At 42.0% G+C, this 15261-nt stretch overlaps 1 protein-coding gene across 1 annotated transcript in view; it reads right to left on the bottom strand.

Moving 5' to 3' along the window:
* Window positions 1-772: 772 nt before the first annotated feature.
* The window catches only part of CRYBG3 (crystallin beta-gamma domain containing 3), a 95986-nt gene continuing 81497 nt past the window's right edge, over window positions 773-15261 (bottom strand). The window contains exons 18-22 of the mRNA XM_086763150.1: window positions 9821-9960; window positions 6296-6419; window positions 3900-4058; window positions 3242-3401; window positions 773-1751 (exon numbers count right to left, since the gene is read on the bottom strand). Coding sequence (XP_086619276.1) covers window positions 1663-1751; window positions 3242-3401; window positions 3900-4058; window positions 6296-6419; window positions 9821-9960 — 672 coding nt within the window. The 3' untranslated portion in view covers window positions 773-1662. The remainder of the gene's footprint in view (window positions 1752-3241; window positions 3402-3899; window positions 4059-6295; window positions 6420-9820; window positions 9961-15261) is intronic.

Raw genomic sequence — 15261 nt, 5'->3', positions numbered from 1 at the left:
TGACTTACATAAAAAAGCTAAACAAGTGCTTTAGTTGGAAAAAATACATAGGATTTGAAGATCTGTTACTTAAAACAGCAGATTTATGATAATTTTAGAATGTAAAATAGTAAGTGCAAGTAGATTTTTTTTTTTTAAATAGTACTATATAGAGCTCCATTTCATACAAAAATAGACATCCATATATTTTATTTCTCTGGCAAACTTAGGGCTGTGTGTTTTTATTTGCTTGGGGATGCATCCTCTTTGAATGCACAACTGCAATAGTTCCAGCTTTTGGAAACTAAAATACCTGTCTTTAGCTAACCTCAACTCTTTAAATAGTTATAGAAATACATATTCTGAATATACAAATAAGGAAAAAAAAATATTACATTTTCAATGAAGCAGATTAATCAATTGAAGTTACAAGTGATCTAAGGGACTTCTCTTCCACATCAGCTGTTCACGGACCTACGGCTGTTGCGTGAGGAATGTGCTTTTCAGGCCTGCAACAACTGCAGTAAGGTGCTTGGCCTTATCTGTCTCAAGTGGTAGCTTGCAGGCTGGTTGCATAGTGCTGAAATTGAGGAAAGCACCGGCATGCCAAGGTCTGGACCACTGGTCTAAGTCCTTATCCTTTGGGATAAGATGTACATGTTGTTGATGAGCCACAGTAACATTAACATAGAGTTACACTGTTCTTCTTACGTTAAGCAAGTGTTGAAATGCAGGCTGCTAGCACCTTTGAAAATATATACTAGGGTGAATTATTTTCTGAAGGAAGACATGATTTCAAGACCAAATTACATTGTATTAAATTAATCTATATACATCAATCCAAAACACAGCTAGAGTTAAAATCATTACTGCTCTGAATGCAGCTAGCCCTTGTAGAAGTCTAGTCTCGCCCAGGACTGTTTATTCTCTTTCGATACACGCACACATGGCTCCATGTTAAAGGTGAGCTTCAGTGGTAACTCACAATTTCATGGGTTGGAAACAGGCCATGGGTCAGCAAAACCAGTTCCTGAATCTGGAAATTTGGTACTGTTAAAACAAATGGAAACAAAGGCCTACCAGTAACATTAGAGAGTGAAAGTCGGGCTTTCTCTATTGACTCATTTCACATGCTCAGCTGGTAATTCCAGTTCAAAGTTTTCTTTATGAACAAAATAAATTGCTTTTTAGCAAGACACATGACTTGAGCTTCAGGATCACTTGGAGCCTAAACAGTTTCACTGGGGACATAAAAGTCCAACTCAACCTCTTTCATGCTCATGAGTGCGTTCATTCTTCAGTGAGCTTCCAGCAGTTTGAGAGAAAGGTAAAGAAAACATTTCTAAAGAGCCTTTCCCATATTCTCTCTTGCAGCTTGCATTGTGCAAAACTTATGTCTAGTCTTTTGCATTCACTATTACTCTTCATCTGAAGTATTAAAAGTAACTTTCAGAGGAGTGGCCTCTAAAGAATCAGCTTCCCTGCAGAAAGACATTAGATCAACCTCCCATCTTCCAAATTTGTGCAAAATTCAGTTGTTTCAGGTGTTGGTGCTTGGTATTAAAGAAAGTAGAGAGGAGTTGCTGCTTAAGGTTCCAGTGGTGTGTGACTTCAGTAGTTTGTCTTTTTTCCCCTCTAGGTGTTAATAACCCACACAAGGTCCATCTGTGTGGTGGCTTTCACTCACAATATTTCAATATCCCATTTTTGTGAATGTTTGTCGTCTATTGGCTGATTCATAATGATGTGATTCTTGTCATAATGATTTCCTCCTTAAAAACAAAACAAAAATCAAAGGAAAGATTTTAAAAAGAAATACTCGGACAACTCTACGCATAATCTTTAAAAAGTGTGACTAAGTAGGAAAATTAGATGGAAAAATAGAAATTCCATGAGGTAGGGTGCTGGTGTCTGCCCCTCTGCCTCTGTAAGTTTGTCTCCTTCAAATGGACATTTGTTAGGCGCTGAGGAGCTCCATTAGTTAGGGAGCAGAGTATATCACAAAACGGAGACCCAAAATATACCTTTGTGCACAGAAGCAGCACCTCTAAAGTCATCTTGCTTTTGGCATCTGCCTGAGAGCACCCGCTATGTGTCTGGATTTTTAAGACACATATTGCTATAGCAGAAATACACGGATTCACGAATACATGTGAGATTATTTGGTGTAGCATATCCATTTCAGCCACAAACTTAGGAAGTGCTTAAAATGAAATTTATCTCCTTTGAATACATGTAGTGTAGAAACGGCAGTGCACTTTTTATCATTACACCATAAACAAAAATCCACAAAAAGAAATAAGTGTTCTAAAGAGCTATCAAGTGGTATCCCGCCACCCCAGCCTTCAGCATTAGACTTTGCAGTAACCCAGGCAGCACCGCTCTCTTCATACTGTAAGAGCTGCCATCAGTATGACCAGTTGCATTCAGTGGCTTCGTAATAACTATTTATGAATTGGTAAAGGTGGTTAAAGTCCTTAGTTCCAGAAGCTGGGAATGCTCTATTAGTTCAATATCACGGGGCTGAGAATTCATTCTCAGTAAGTCTGAGCTGCAGAGGTCAGATGTGTAAAGGCCAGCAGGACACTCATTAAAAAGGCCGATGACTTCACCTGTAGGATGGGCCATTACCCTGGTCTGTAAGCCCTGCAGGGCTGTCAGGCTGTCAGTGAATTGACACAGACCTTTCATCTGAGAAGACGGCACCACAGAGCCCCCAACCTCATAACCAGCCACTGCAGTCACTGCCCCACTACCTGTCCCTAGGGATAAAACCCTACTGCCAGCAGCAGGGCTTGCACAAATTGTGTGTGAGGAACACGCATTCTCCAATGAGCTCATTCTACCGTATTGGATAATCAGAAGGATCAGGACTTGAGCAATGACAGTTTTACCCAGCCTGAAAACAGGAGTGAGCACTTTTCCTCTTTTTGAGCCACACCTATTTCATGGTTGCTTTTCCTTCACCATTTTGTCTTCTGTAACTTGCATTTCTTGCCATCAGCACTACTGAACTCCTTCAGGTAGAACACCTGATCTGATCAAAATAAACCTCTGGCATAAAAAAAAGTAAGGTTCTGCCTGCCCTGTTGTTTCCTGTCCCACTGGCAAGCAACTGGATATAAACCAAACAGGAAACGCAGGATTAGGTATTTAAGTACAAAAAGAGCTGGAATACGGCAATTAACCTAAATAAAAAAATGCACTTAGAGTATGTGAGGTTTAGGGTTGTGGGGTTGGTTTTTTTTTTTTTTTAACATACCTTTAATATCAAGCACCAGTTGGTCACTGAGGTATGAACTGATGGTTCCATCCTCATTGAGTCTCCACTTTTGCCTGTCCTTCCCATGTTCTGCCCAGAGCGCAACTTTGGCCCCAGGCACATCTCTACCACCAATGACATCCAGACAGGCATTGTTAGCCTAAGGAACAAGAGGAGAAGTGAGATGAGGCCACAAAGCCTCGAGTTTGTGTCTGACTTGCTTCTGTTGCAGGCACCGGGCATATTGCGGTAATGTTTCTTATGTTAAATTATCAGGTTTTTATATTAATAACAGACGACCAAGGACAGCATTAATACTAAATTACTGACAGCCATTCTTTGCATATTACTTTTCAGAGAAATTCTTAACTCTTTAGCGGTAATAAGGTCGTGACTTTAGACAAAACCAGATTTCTACTTCCAGGAACATCAGTCCCATTAGACAGTTGTGAAAAGCAGTCCAAACTGCCAAAGCAGACAGATCAAATCTGTCTATACATAGCAGGAGAATATAGGTTATAAGAGTTTTGGTTTAAGAGGCATGGGAGAGGCCAAAAGCTATCCTGCTGTTAACGCGAGCCTCCAGTAAAAGAAAGAAGTGAAGGAGAAAGGCCAGCAGGTGATATAACCCACCCACTTCCAGCATCTGGCAACCCACCTTGGACTTGAAGAGTCCACGACAGTAGTGCCAGATCTGGGTATTATTGCCGTTGTATGGGGACGCACACACTGATGTTGCTCTTATATCTGCTAGGCTTCCAGCGACTGTCAGGTATTTACCCTGGGCTCGGTTCTTCACTCTGAAGTACACTGCTGGCTGAAATAGTGTGCAGGGAGAGATAAAGAAAGTCAATGCAAGAATGCCCCCCCTCCAATACAAATATAAATTTTATGTGCCAGTTTCAGATGAGGATGTTCAATAATTTTGTTGTTGGAAACAAATGTGCATGTAAAGCAGCAGTAAGTGTTTTTCACATGCAGACAGACAGCTGCAAGCAGCAATATCAGACAGTTGTGATTTTGGGGGTTTTTAAAAATGTATTTATGTCTACAGAACTAATTCCTGTGATATGCAAGTATCTCTGTTTCAGCACATTTCACTCATTCCAAGGCCAGTTAACGGGCTGTAATCCACAAGCTTTTTATTCTCAGGACACAAAACTTACTGAGTCACATACCCAGCAACTTCAACCCCCATTAACTGGAATACGTGGCAGAGAGTTACACCATTGCTTCTGAACACACACAAAGACAGGGACTGGCTTGGCATCCTTGTTTACTCAAAAATAAGGAGATTTTGTAGGGCTACTACAGAGTTTGAGCTTTTGCTCTGTTACTCACTGATGTCAGCACAAATAAAGAGCAGTGAGTTATAGAGGGCAGCTCTGCTGGAACCCCAACTCAAGCACAGTTTTTCTTCTGGGAGCTTTTTTTTTTCATATTAAAACAAAGCCTAAGGTACAGACAGTAAAGCTTCTCTCCCACAAAACATCCATAAACTAATGTCTAAAGAATAACTATATACTATAATAATACAAGGAAAGGATTGTATTATGAAATCACTGAGAAAAACTTCTGTCTCTCATTTTGCATGAGTTTCAAATGTTTCGCTTTTTCTCGTACTACCTCTTACACTGGCAGACTTGACTATTTTTGTAATTTGTAATGGAGACAGAAGGAAGAAATATAAAGTGGTGCAGGTTTGTAGAATTACTTGATTCTCAAAAAAAAAAAATAAAAAAAAAGACGACCATATGCCCACAGAAGTGTCAAGCACTGGTAACTGACTGTACAAACTCAAGGAAGCTCTGTTTGCAGGATTCAAAACAAAACAAAAATAATCACACAAACCCAAAATACTGAAAGTCCCAGAAAAGCAGCTGAAATAGGCTTTATAACACTACTCACTGTTGCAGTGTACAAAAGGATGCTACCAAATACAAAAGCTCTTCAGATTGCTGGCTGAAGAAAGAATTCTGTTTTCGTGATCAGCTGAAATGATTTAAATTATTATTTGCAAAACCAGAGCCAGAATGGGATCCTTTGATAGTTACCACTTCCAAAGAATTCCAGAGAGCTGACAGCTTCTTAGACTAAGAAATCATTGAGGTAGGGGCAGGGGTGGGGGGGTGAGGGGGGAGATAATGCATAACTAATGCTAAAAATTATTATTTTTGTTCACTGCAACATTTCCCCAGTTGAATCTAGTGTTTAAAAATAAAGCAGAATTTGTCACTAAATAGAAACAAGCTGCTCTGTGAGAAGCAGAGCTAACAAAAACTTTTCCAGTGGAGTTACTGCCACATTCCCTGCCACTCTCCCCTGTCCTTTTCCTATTTGCCTGGACGCTGCCTTCCCACAGCTGCGTGGCTGGGCATGCGGCAAGACCTGCTCTGACTGGTTTGGAGCTTACCTGTGCCACTGGTTACCTGATGCGTCCTGGAAAGGCAGAAAACCAGAACTGTACCTGCTTTTCCTTGAATGAGGGGCATTTGTCTCAGTCTTGCTTCTCTGCCTTTCACAAAGCTCCTAACAAATTTGTGGTTCTGAGATCTGAATCTTTGAATGAGAATGAAATTGGCATTACTTGGGGTGAGGCAGAGAAGGAAAGCCTGGTGAGATTGCCATCACCTGTGCTTCTTTTGGAAATCCAGGCTACAGCGCAATAGAATTTGCTCTTGCTTCCATTTACGTTAATTATTAAACAAGCCAATGTACAATGGTTTTCTCATTATTATTGTTATGTGGTAAAAATGTAAAAATAGACCATCTACAGAGCGTGCTAATGAGCCATTCAGAAAAACAAAACTTGGCTGCAGGACACTAGGAATTATTTCCCTTTAGGAGCCTAATATAGATCTCAATAGCGGCCACTAGAGGAATTTTCTGCTTCAGTAATCTTCCAGTAGGTCCTTCTGGACCAATCATTTGGCCTGATTTAAGAAGTACAATGCACACTATTATACTCTGTAGTAGAGCTGATACTTGTGCACTTATTTTTTTGTCCAAAAAGAAAAAAACCTAAAAAATTGTCCCCATACAGTCTTACAGTACCTGCTTCACAGGACGAAGGGAGCCAATTACTTTCCAGCCGCTGTGTTCATTCCAGTTTGATATCTCACTGGGCTCCAGCAGAATCTGCCTTCCTAAAAAATGACATCCCTCGTATGCAATCCACCTGGATACAGAAAACAGAACATGAAAGACTACACATTAACCATAGCAAAACTAAACTACAGGCTTGTGTTCAGGACTGCGCTCTCGAAGTCCCCAGACGTCTCCACTGCAGTGCTGATATCAAACCTTGATTACCGTGCCACAAAATGCCGTCCATTTCAGTGGTTTAACTGTTTTCTGTCTAAATTAAGACATCTTTTCTGTTTGTCTGCCTGAAACTCATAAACTCCACTCCCCACCTCACCCCATTTTTTTTCCCCACAAATATGAGAATCTCTGCATGAACCCAGATGGGAATAATGCTGCCTTCAGAAGAAACTAGGAAACCACACACCAGACTGCACTATTTGCAGCTTTTCCTGGTTGCACTTACTAATTATGAAAGGATGTTGTCCAACGTTTTCTTTTGTTAAAGCTTTTGATAGCTATTCCACTTGTCTGAAAACACATACAAATATTTACTCCAAACCTATACATTGCCATAACAGACTTTCCTGTAGTGAATATATCTGAGTTGTGGACATGGCTGAATCCTTTAACACAGAGTTAAAGCACCGGCACATACAGATCCCTTGTTATCTAAGCATCTGCTCAGTAAATACTGTGTTGCTGCTTACAAAGGCAGCCTCGGGATCTCAGATTGGTTTTGTTTCTATCAATAGGACATTGTTGTGCAGACAGTGCTTGACTCATTACCTCATCTGGACACAAAGCAAGTATTGGCTTCCCCGCTTACCTGTTTTACAGGTCAGCTGCCAAGAACATGAGGGATGGTTGCACTCTAACTCAGTGAGAAAACTTGCACAAACAGTGCTCGTAGCACCTGTCATCTACTTTTCCACAATACATGTAATTTGGAGAAACTGACAGCCAGCCTTGCTCAGGACTCCATGGAGGCTAGAATGTGCCTATTGTGAACCGCCTCATAATGAGGCTGTATCGCCGTTTCTTCAAATTAAGTCCCGTACCTCCTGACTAACAAGTATTCAGAGCAGCCTGACCACCACTGTGTGTTCCTTACACTTTTAATGCATTTCTGGCTTTTTTCTTGTGATGCTTTCTGTCAAGTCACTGAGAATTCACTGTTAACGTCATTCTTGGAGCAAACAATCTCATCTGAAATGCAGTTTCAAAGCAGACATTTACAGGAAACAGAGAGGGGAAGGACTCTCAGAATAATAACCATCTGAAGCCAGGTTGGGCTTCTGGCATTCAGCAACACAGACAAAACTCATCTCGGCTCTGATGCAGAGCAGCAGCCTCCGCTGTGCCATCTTTCCCACACCTTGGAGTACCCTCCAAGCCCCCTCTGCCAAGTCACAGTCCAGGCTCGTGCCATTTCTCACTGAGGCGGGCAGTTGGTTCAGGAAGGATCCTTGTACCTAAGCCTGGCAGCAAGATACCATCGGTATACTTACATAAATCTTTAATTTGTCTAAAGCTGACAGCAGGGTTTGGGGCAATGAGCCAAAACCCCTCTAAATCCACCTTCCTGAACTCTTTGATCACAGATAAGGCAAACAAATCCCCTAGGACATCCCACAGACTTTCCACAGATCACCTGCCACCCTCAACCTTTAGGTTACCTGCAGTGTGGGATGGGGACAGGCTGTGGAGGTCTGTTTCCTAGGGAGCATCACCAGGAGCTCAGAGCCAGCCATTCTGCCCTGACCCTTCCCAGAGACAGGACTCCAGCTAACCTGGCTGGGATACTCAAAAATGAACAAGACGACCAGGAAGGCGCTCACTCTCCAGTGCTCTTCTACTATGTGGTCCCAAAGCCATCATCCTTCCTTTACAGCCAACTGCATGGGCCAAGTGATTTAATTTCCAGTTCCACACCCCCGATCAGAGGGGCAGAGAAAGCTCATAAAGAGACATTCCCCAACAGGACACACTTTAGACAGGAACACCTCCACAGAGGCATGGAAGTTTACACACTCCCACCAGAAATAATTCAGGTGTTCCTCCCAAAGAAGGCCTTTCCTCCTCCAAACTAGCACAGATCACGGAGAATGTGTGTGCTGTTCTCAACCTCCAAGGGCAGCTGCGTGCCACTCTCACCTGGGGCACCTCAGGACAACAGCAGCAGATGATCACACTCCGTATATTTTCAGCAAGGGCTCAGGCTGGAAGTGGCACAGACGTTAGGGACTGGAATTTACATCGAATTGGCAAAGCTCTGTGGTGAAACACATATATTCACTATGGGCCCACAGCTAAAGTCAGTCACCACTGACTGCTCTTAAAGAAAGGCAGGTTCAATCCTTAACCAACCCTTCAGGAAAATGCTTGTGTAAAATTCCTGAAATAGAACAGTCCACGGTGCTCTGGAGCATTAGCTAGGTTACGCTTAGCCTTCGTACCAACCTCAAAGCATCAGAGGAGTGCTCAAGCTGCGTTATCACAGATATCCACAGAAGGGTTTTGACTTCTAGGTGGTAACAGACTAAATGTGTTTGAAAAATTCCTCATAGGAATGGCAACAGAGATATACCTAAGCTATAAACAGTCTACATTAATTCCTTGCCCAATTAGCTCAAATTTTGTGTGATTTTGGGTCCTCCTGTAAGATCTCTCAAGAAAATTACAGACTTGTCTATGTGAGAAAGATAGGGAAAAGGTTAAAAATAAACACAGGAAACGTGTGTCACAATAGAAGAACAGCAGGTGCCAGTCAGTCTCAGTTGCAGGATGAGACTCTGCAAGCTATTTGGTGCTGCTACAGACACAGAGGCTGAAAATCTGGCCGAGACAGAATACTTGGGAGTTTCTCCAGAAGGTAAAAGGGGAAGACGTGGAAGAGGTTAAAAGGTCACTTCAGCAGATGTAAAGTGGTTGTCATGGAAGACCCTGAGTGTGTATTCACACTCATGGCAGGGGGTTAAACTAAGAAGCAAATTACTACTGTTCCAGCTGTCAGATCTGCCCCGAGCTTCTCTCGGAAGTTGCTGCCTCTTTGGCAGCTGATCAGCAGGTCAAGCTTCACTGAACCACAGAGGTGGTTTATATTAAATCACTGCACTTTACAGCTGCTATTTTACAGCCAGTTAATAAAGGCAGTTTGAGTTTACTCCACCTGTCTTTGTAAGTCAGCAATCAAAACTTATTTACTTTTGGTTCCTGGCTTGAATAGCAGGCTCTGTTTTTCGTTGCTGTACAGGGCTAACAGGATGACTCTTATAGAGGGAAATACACCCTCTGTCTAGAGTTTTTGTTCATTTTTGGGTCCTGATACAAAAAGCAAGTCTAGCATTCACCCACATTTTAGGATTTTATGTTGTCTCAAAAGTTAGAATGTAAAACACATCCTTTGAAAAAAGGCAGTAATCAGGAGAAAATATATGCTCAGTACTAGCTCCTCTAATGCAAATTTGACAAGAGTATTTCTTCCATACTTACAATCCACTTCTCACGCATACAGACTGAGTGTAAAAATGAAGGTCCTCATTCAAAACAGAATTGACAGGTTCACTGAAGTGCAGTTCTCTGCCATTGCAGCATTCCAGAACGAACAGACTGATGGAGGGCTCGGCAAAAACCTGGGAAGCAAGGAGGGAAAAAAGCAAAGTTTTACTAGGAATAGTCTAACTTCAGTTTTTAGGCATGATGCACACATTTAACCACTTCAGTTTAACTTCCACGTGCTTCTGGGTTAGCTCATGCTCCCTCAGCAGATGTAACAGCAAGGAAAAAAACAAAAAGTACATCCACCAACAAAGCACACAGAGCTGAAACACACTGGATTTATCAGCGGCTTTGTCATCAGAGTACAGTGCCTCACTCAAACAGGCCAGACACTGCGAGTCACTTTGAGATGCAGAGGCCTCTGTTTGCATTTGAAAAATCTCGTTTTGATCCAATCTGTATCATCAGGGCCTTGATTCCTTTTCATAAATCAAATTTATTTATTTATTGATAGAACAGGTTACAGCAGTAGTTTTCAGGGTGATCTGGAGATTGCATTTAAAGTAGTGAGGCAAATCACAAGTCCAGTGTCCACAGATTTCAATTAGCAGCTGTTCACTGGAAAAATCCTAGGGATCTACAAATTGGCAAAGGTTAAAAACGTCAGAACTAAAAGTTCTCCATGTTTTTAACAGACATTCCTATTTTTCTTCTGACAGTCTTGACGAAATAGCATAATCAATCTCATGTAGAATTGAAACATTTTTCACTTACTGTCCTTTTCTACAGTTAAGAGATTGCCTATGAAAGCAAATAAAAAGATCAGTTTGCATGAAAATGGGGTACAGATGTAAGATCAGCAGAAAAGCACAGAGGGAACAGATTTAAATACACAAAGCCTGTGTCTTAGTGCAAGGAACACTTGTACATTTTTTCAGCATTTTTAACCTAAAATCATAAGGGAAGTATCATCACCAAAATCATAAGCACTTGTCATTTATATCTTGATGCAGCTGGCAAAGGACGAGGGAATAGGTCTGACCAACGGCTTCAATTAGCAGCCTCTCTAGGGAAGTCACCTTGTTCTTAGGAGATGTTACCCTGAGATAGCTGGCCCAGGCCAAAGGTAGGATTTCTTCTGCAGCAAAGACATGGCCCCAGGTGCAATGAATGAAACAAAGTCTTACATTATAGCTGACAAAGGCACTAAGTAATTAAGTGAACATAACTTCATGTTTGAAGAGGCACATGTATTGTAGTGAGGTGTCTCTGAAGAACTCAGTGGTGATTCAGGACTTACAAATTTACTGGCACTGACTCAGTGCGCTTGGTATGTAGCTGGTTGTTCAAATCTTGCCTTCAGAGAAATTGCTTTCCTCTGCCGACCAGTGCAGAGACAACGTGAGTCAGGCCACACTGCACGGACAGGGAGTTTGCTGAGACACTTTAAAGAAGAGCCTGAGGTCGTTCACCTGGAGAGATTTTTAAGGCCCACTGCACTCCTGAAAAACTAATGTTACAAAACAGAAAGAGATTAAACCCCATTATGTTTTTATTTTGGAATGTCAGTTCTTCCCATCTGCCTTCTGCTGGCTAAGGTCGGTTTAAAGGTTTACTCTGAAACCTAGACCAGCTGATCTAAGGCAGGTAGCTACTCCTCAGGTTGCTTTGTTCAGCAAGGCAATATTGTCACACTCCAGTTTGCATGAGCCTACACCGTAGGCACTGGCCTTCTCCCGAGTGGAGACCAGAAGCCATGTCCAGAACAGGTCCAACAGGGAAAAGTCCATTTGTAAGCACGGTAAACACCATTCAGCGTCCTTGCTGCGAGACATTGTTACCAAAGCCTAAAATTTATCCTGCTGTTGCAATAGTCAGTACGTGAAGAGACAGGGATGCTGTACAAGATGGATAGGTCATGTGATCCAGCGTATCCATTTATACACCAAGAATCACAACAGCAAATTGGTGGAGTAAATTAAAATGACTCTAGCTCTCACATGGCTGAGACTGTTTGAACTTGATGGGCCTGAGAAAGCCCTGGCCGGTTGCTCGGAGTCCCAGCCCGTCAGTACGCAGCAGACATTGCATCTATCACACACACACACAGACACTCCCAACCACAAGGACTGATACCACCTTTCTGGTGAGGGCTTGGAAAGACTCCACTGACCTTGGCAAAGACGTGAAGCACAGAAAAAGAAAGCATGCTGCTGTCTCAAGCACTGAAGCTCTCATATTTCCATAACCATACATAGAGCAATGAGCTTATTACTCACTTTATATATACTGTTTTACACCAACAGCTGGCAGCAGTGACTTGGCCTGGCTTTTTTCTCTGATTTTGTTTTCACAGCTCCATGGAAACTACCAACAGCAAAAAACAAGGTTTTGAGGCTATGCTGTTGCACTTACTACAGATGCACCTTGTTCCCACCCTTCCTTGCAGAATGCTGAGGTGCACTTTCATGCATTTTCAGGTTGAAGTGTCATTACCAACAGAGAAGCGTGAGACTGACAGGATCGGCTTTCTTCGCCTAGGCCCAATACTGACAGGCCAGGGACAAACAGGGCTCTCCGAGACCCAGAGGAAAGGCAACCGGGCAGAGAATACCAGAGGGGACAACCTCAGATTGTGGCGTTTCTTTAGGTGGACCTCAGTCCTCAATTTCGAAAGGTGAGCTAAAACCATCTACATTTACCCATGATTGTCAAGTTGGGATTACCTTAGCTTCCTTTCACTGTTATTTCAAGGAAAATACCTGAAATGCCATCCTTTGGGGAGAGCTTGCCAACTGCAAGAACGACAAAGCACTGAAGAATTATCTAACCTGATCTTTGTGCACTGAGGAACGAATTGCCTTGCTTAAACCAGCACCAATAAAGTTTCAAGAGGTTTTGCTTGTCCTGGTTTTTAATGCCACTGTCCAGTGAGAAACATGAAGAGATTGAATACATTCAAGAGGCCGGTGATTAAGGGAGGCTATATTTACATAGCATTTCAAGATATGAGCAGCCTTGTGAACTGTTAAACACAGTGGTATTCTTTACTTAACAGGTGTGGTAGTCTATGGCTAACACAGCGTGGTGCCATGAAAATCAGCACGCTAAATCTCCTGCGCAGTTCAACTCAGCTCACACTTGCCCCTCAAGGACTTCCACCTTTTTTTTAATGGAGAGAAGCTGTGCACCACAAATTTTTCACAGTTCAGAACAGAATTTTATACTTTACCAGTTCAGAAAAAAAATGAAATGCAAGCCTGAAGTGTCTGATACTAAACAAAGACCAGTGCAAGATGAGCTTCCTTTCAAATGCCTTTTGTTTGCAGTGCAAAGCTTAGGTGCTGGACCCGCTGGAAAGCAACAGTGTACACACACGAAGCAGCTAACCAAAAGGTGCTACAACTGAAAACCAACTGCACAAGTGAATTTGCACATATGCTTAAAATAAAAACAAGTCTAGTTTTAGCTACGGATAATATACAGATAATTTTTCATTATGAATTTAGTGAAAATTATTACAAATAAAGCCCATGTGAGAAGGGCTCACTCCAAAACATATTTCTCCTTGCACCTTTTTTTGCAAACTTAAATTTTGCAGACTTTGATGGGAAAGCCTAATAAAGCCAAAGAAAGAAATCCAGAGGGCTGGGCGAAAGCATGACTGCAACCCAGTCATGGCAAAGGCTGGTACATTTCCTCACTTTGCATCCCTGCTGACCTGTTGCTATGCAAAAAGCATTTGCCAGAACCTTGAGTAGAGGAGCCTCCACGGCTGTATTACAACATCCTTGGAAAAATGTCTACTCTTCAGTCTTGGCTAACTCATCACTTAAAACTGTCCTTACTGAAGCTGTGCTTCCCTGCCTACTCCCTTCAGTGTGGGAAAGATGCCTGGCTGAGGGAGGAACACGGTGCTGGACGACAGTAACACCCACGGTCCAGTCCCAGCTACACAAAATGAGTCACTGCCTGGCCCCGGGAAACACTGATTAATTTTTGTATCTGATCTCATTATTTGCCTCACAGGAATGCTGGGGAGATTAGTTAACACCCGTATTTAAGTTAGAAGAGATAATCAATACAGAAATACAGGAACTATCACGATCAATCAGAGCAAGAACAAGGAATGCCTCAAAAGAAAAGAAAAGGAAAAAAGAAAAAAAAAAAAAAAACCACTGCACAACTTGCAACCCAGATTTCGTTTTTGTTTTTAGAAACTATGAGAACTATGAGACTGGTTTAACTTTAGGGCTGAAGTTAACATTTTAGAAGGAAACCTAATTGCGCACTGCAACAATCCTGGATACTCCTGTCCATGTAAGTCACACCAAATATTACAGGGAGTTCAACAAAACAACATGCCTAAGAAAAGGCAGCACTAAAGCTGAACACTCCTCTTCAAGAACATCTTGTCAGGATTTTATCCCAAAAGATTAGCCTCTTCAAGCAACAAACACTGGGCAGATGTCCCAGTAAGCAACCATGGCCCTATGACGGCCCACCTGGCTTTACCCACTCCCTTGCCACCAGGCAAGCAGCCCACATTTTCCTTTTCATGAATTCACGGCAATGGAAAAGGCAAGTCCTTGCTGATGCAGGCATGGATACCTGCACTGCTGCAGCACACGCAGCAACCCTTAACCTGTGCTATGCTTAACAGAGTGGCTGTTAACACCACCACCAGCAAAGTTCATCAACGAGCATTTCATAAAGACTGCTTTGGGATTTTCAGATGAAAGGAGACAATGGGAGGCAAGTTATGTTGGTTCCAGTGTTCCTACCACTACTAAATAGGTGTGTACCCTTCTAATACTAAGTGTGTAACTGCCTCTTCGCTTAAAGAAATATGTTCCTGTGAGATACACTTTCTAGCATATTTTCCCTGCTTATAAAATAGTACATGAAAAAGACTCACTGGTCTTCCAGAAGCATTCCCCTTTCAGAAAGGAAGAGGCCATATAACACATAACTATTCAAACAATCTAGATTAATAGATGGGTATTGCAACACACTTTTTCTTCCCAGAATACCAAAACCAAAGAATATTATTTTCTCATTATGAAGGCACAGATAATGCTTTCTTCCTTCTCTGTATCCTCTCGTTAACCTATAGCTTTTTCTAAACGCTCCCAGAAGAACAAAACAGTTCAGTCTGAATTTGAGAGAAATGGAACAGCAGGGGAAAAAATACGAGCAGAGACTCCTAACGATTTAGTTTGAGTACTGTATGCCTCGGAGAACAAACCAAGATAGGAAAGTTTCCTGGGAATAAAGGAACACCTTCCCCACTCTCCTTATGAACCTACCTAACTTTTGCTTTGCTACTTCCTGAACAAACCGTAGAGGAAACTGGTTGCAAAGATGTGCTTAACGCCTTCATGATGAATGTATAATAAATAGAGAAATAAACAAAGTGGAACCATGTTAATTTG

The sequence above is a fragment of the Chlamydotis macqueenii genome, chromosome 1, assembly GCF_036417535.1.
Source record: "Chlamydotis macqueenii isolate bChlMac1 chromosome 1, bChlMac1.mat, whole genome shotgun sequence".
NCBI classification, from domain to species: domain Eukaryota; kingdom Metazoa; phylum Chordata; class Aves; order Otidiformes; family Otididae; genus Chlamydotis; species Chlamydotis macqueenii.
The sequence above is the reverse complement of the archived record's forward strand: the minus strand, read 5'-3'. Positions and strand labels throughout refer to the sequence as shown.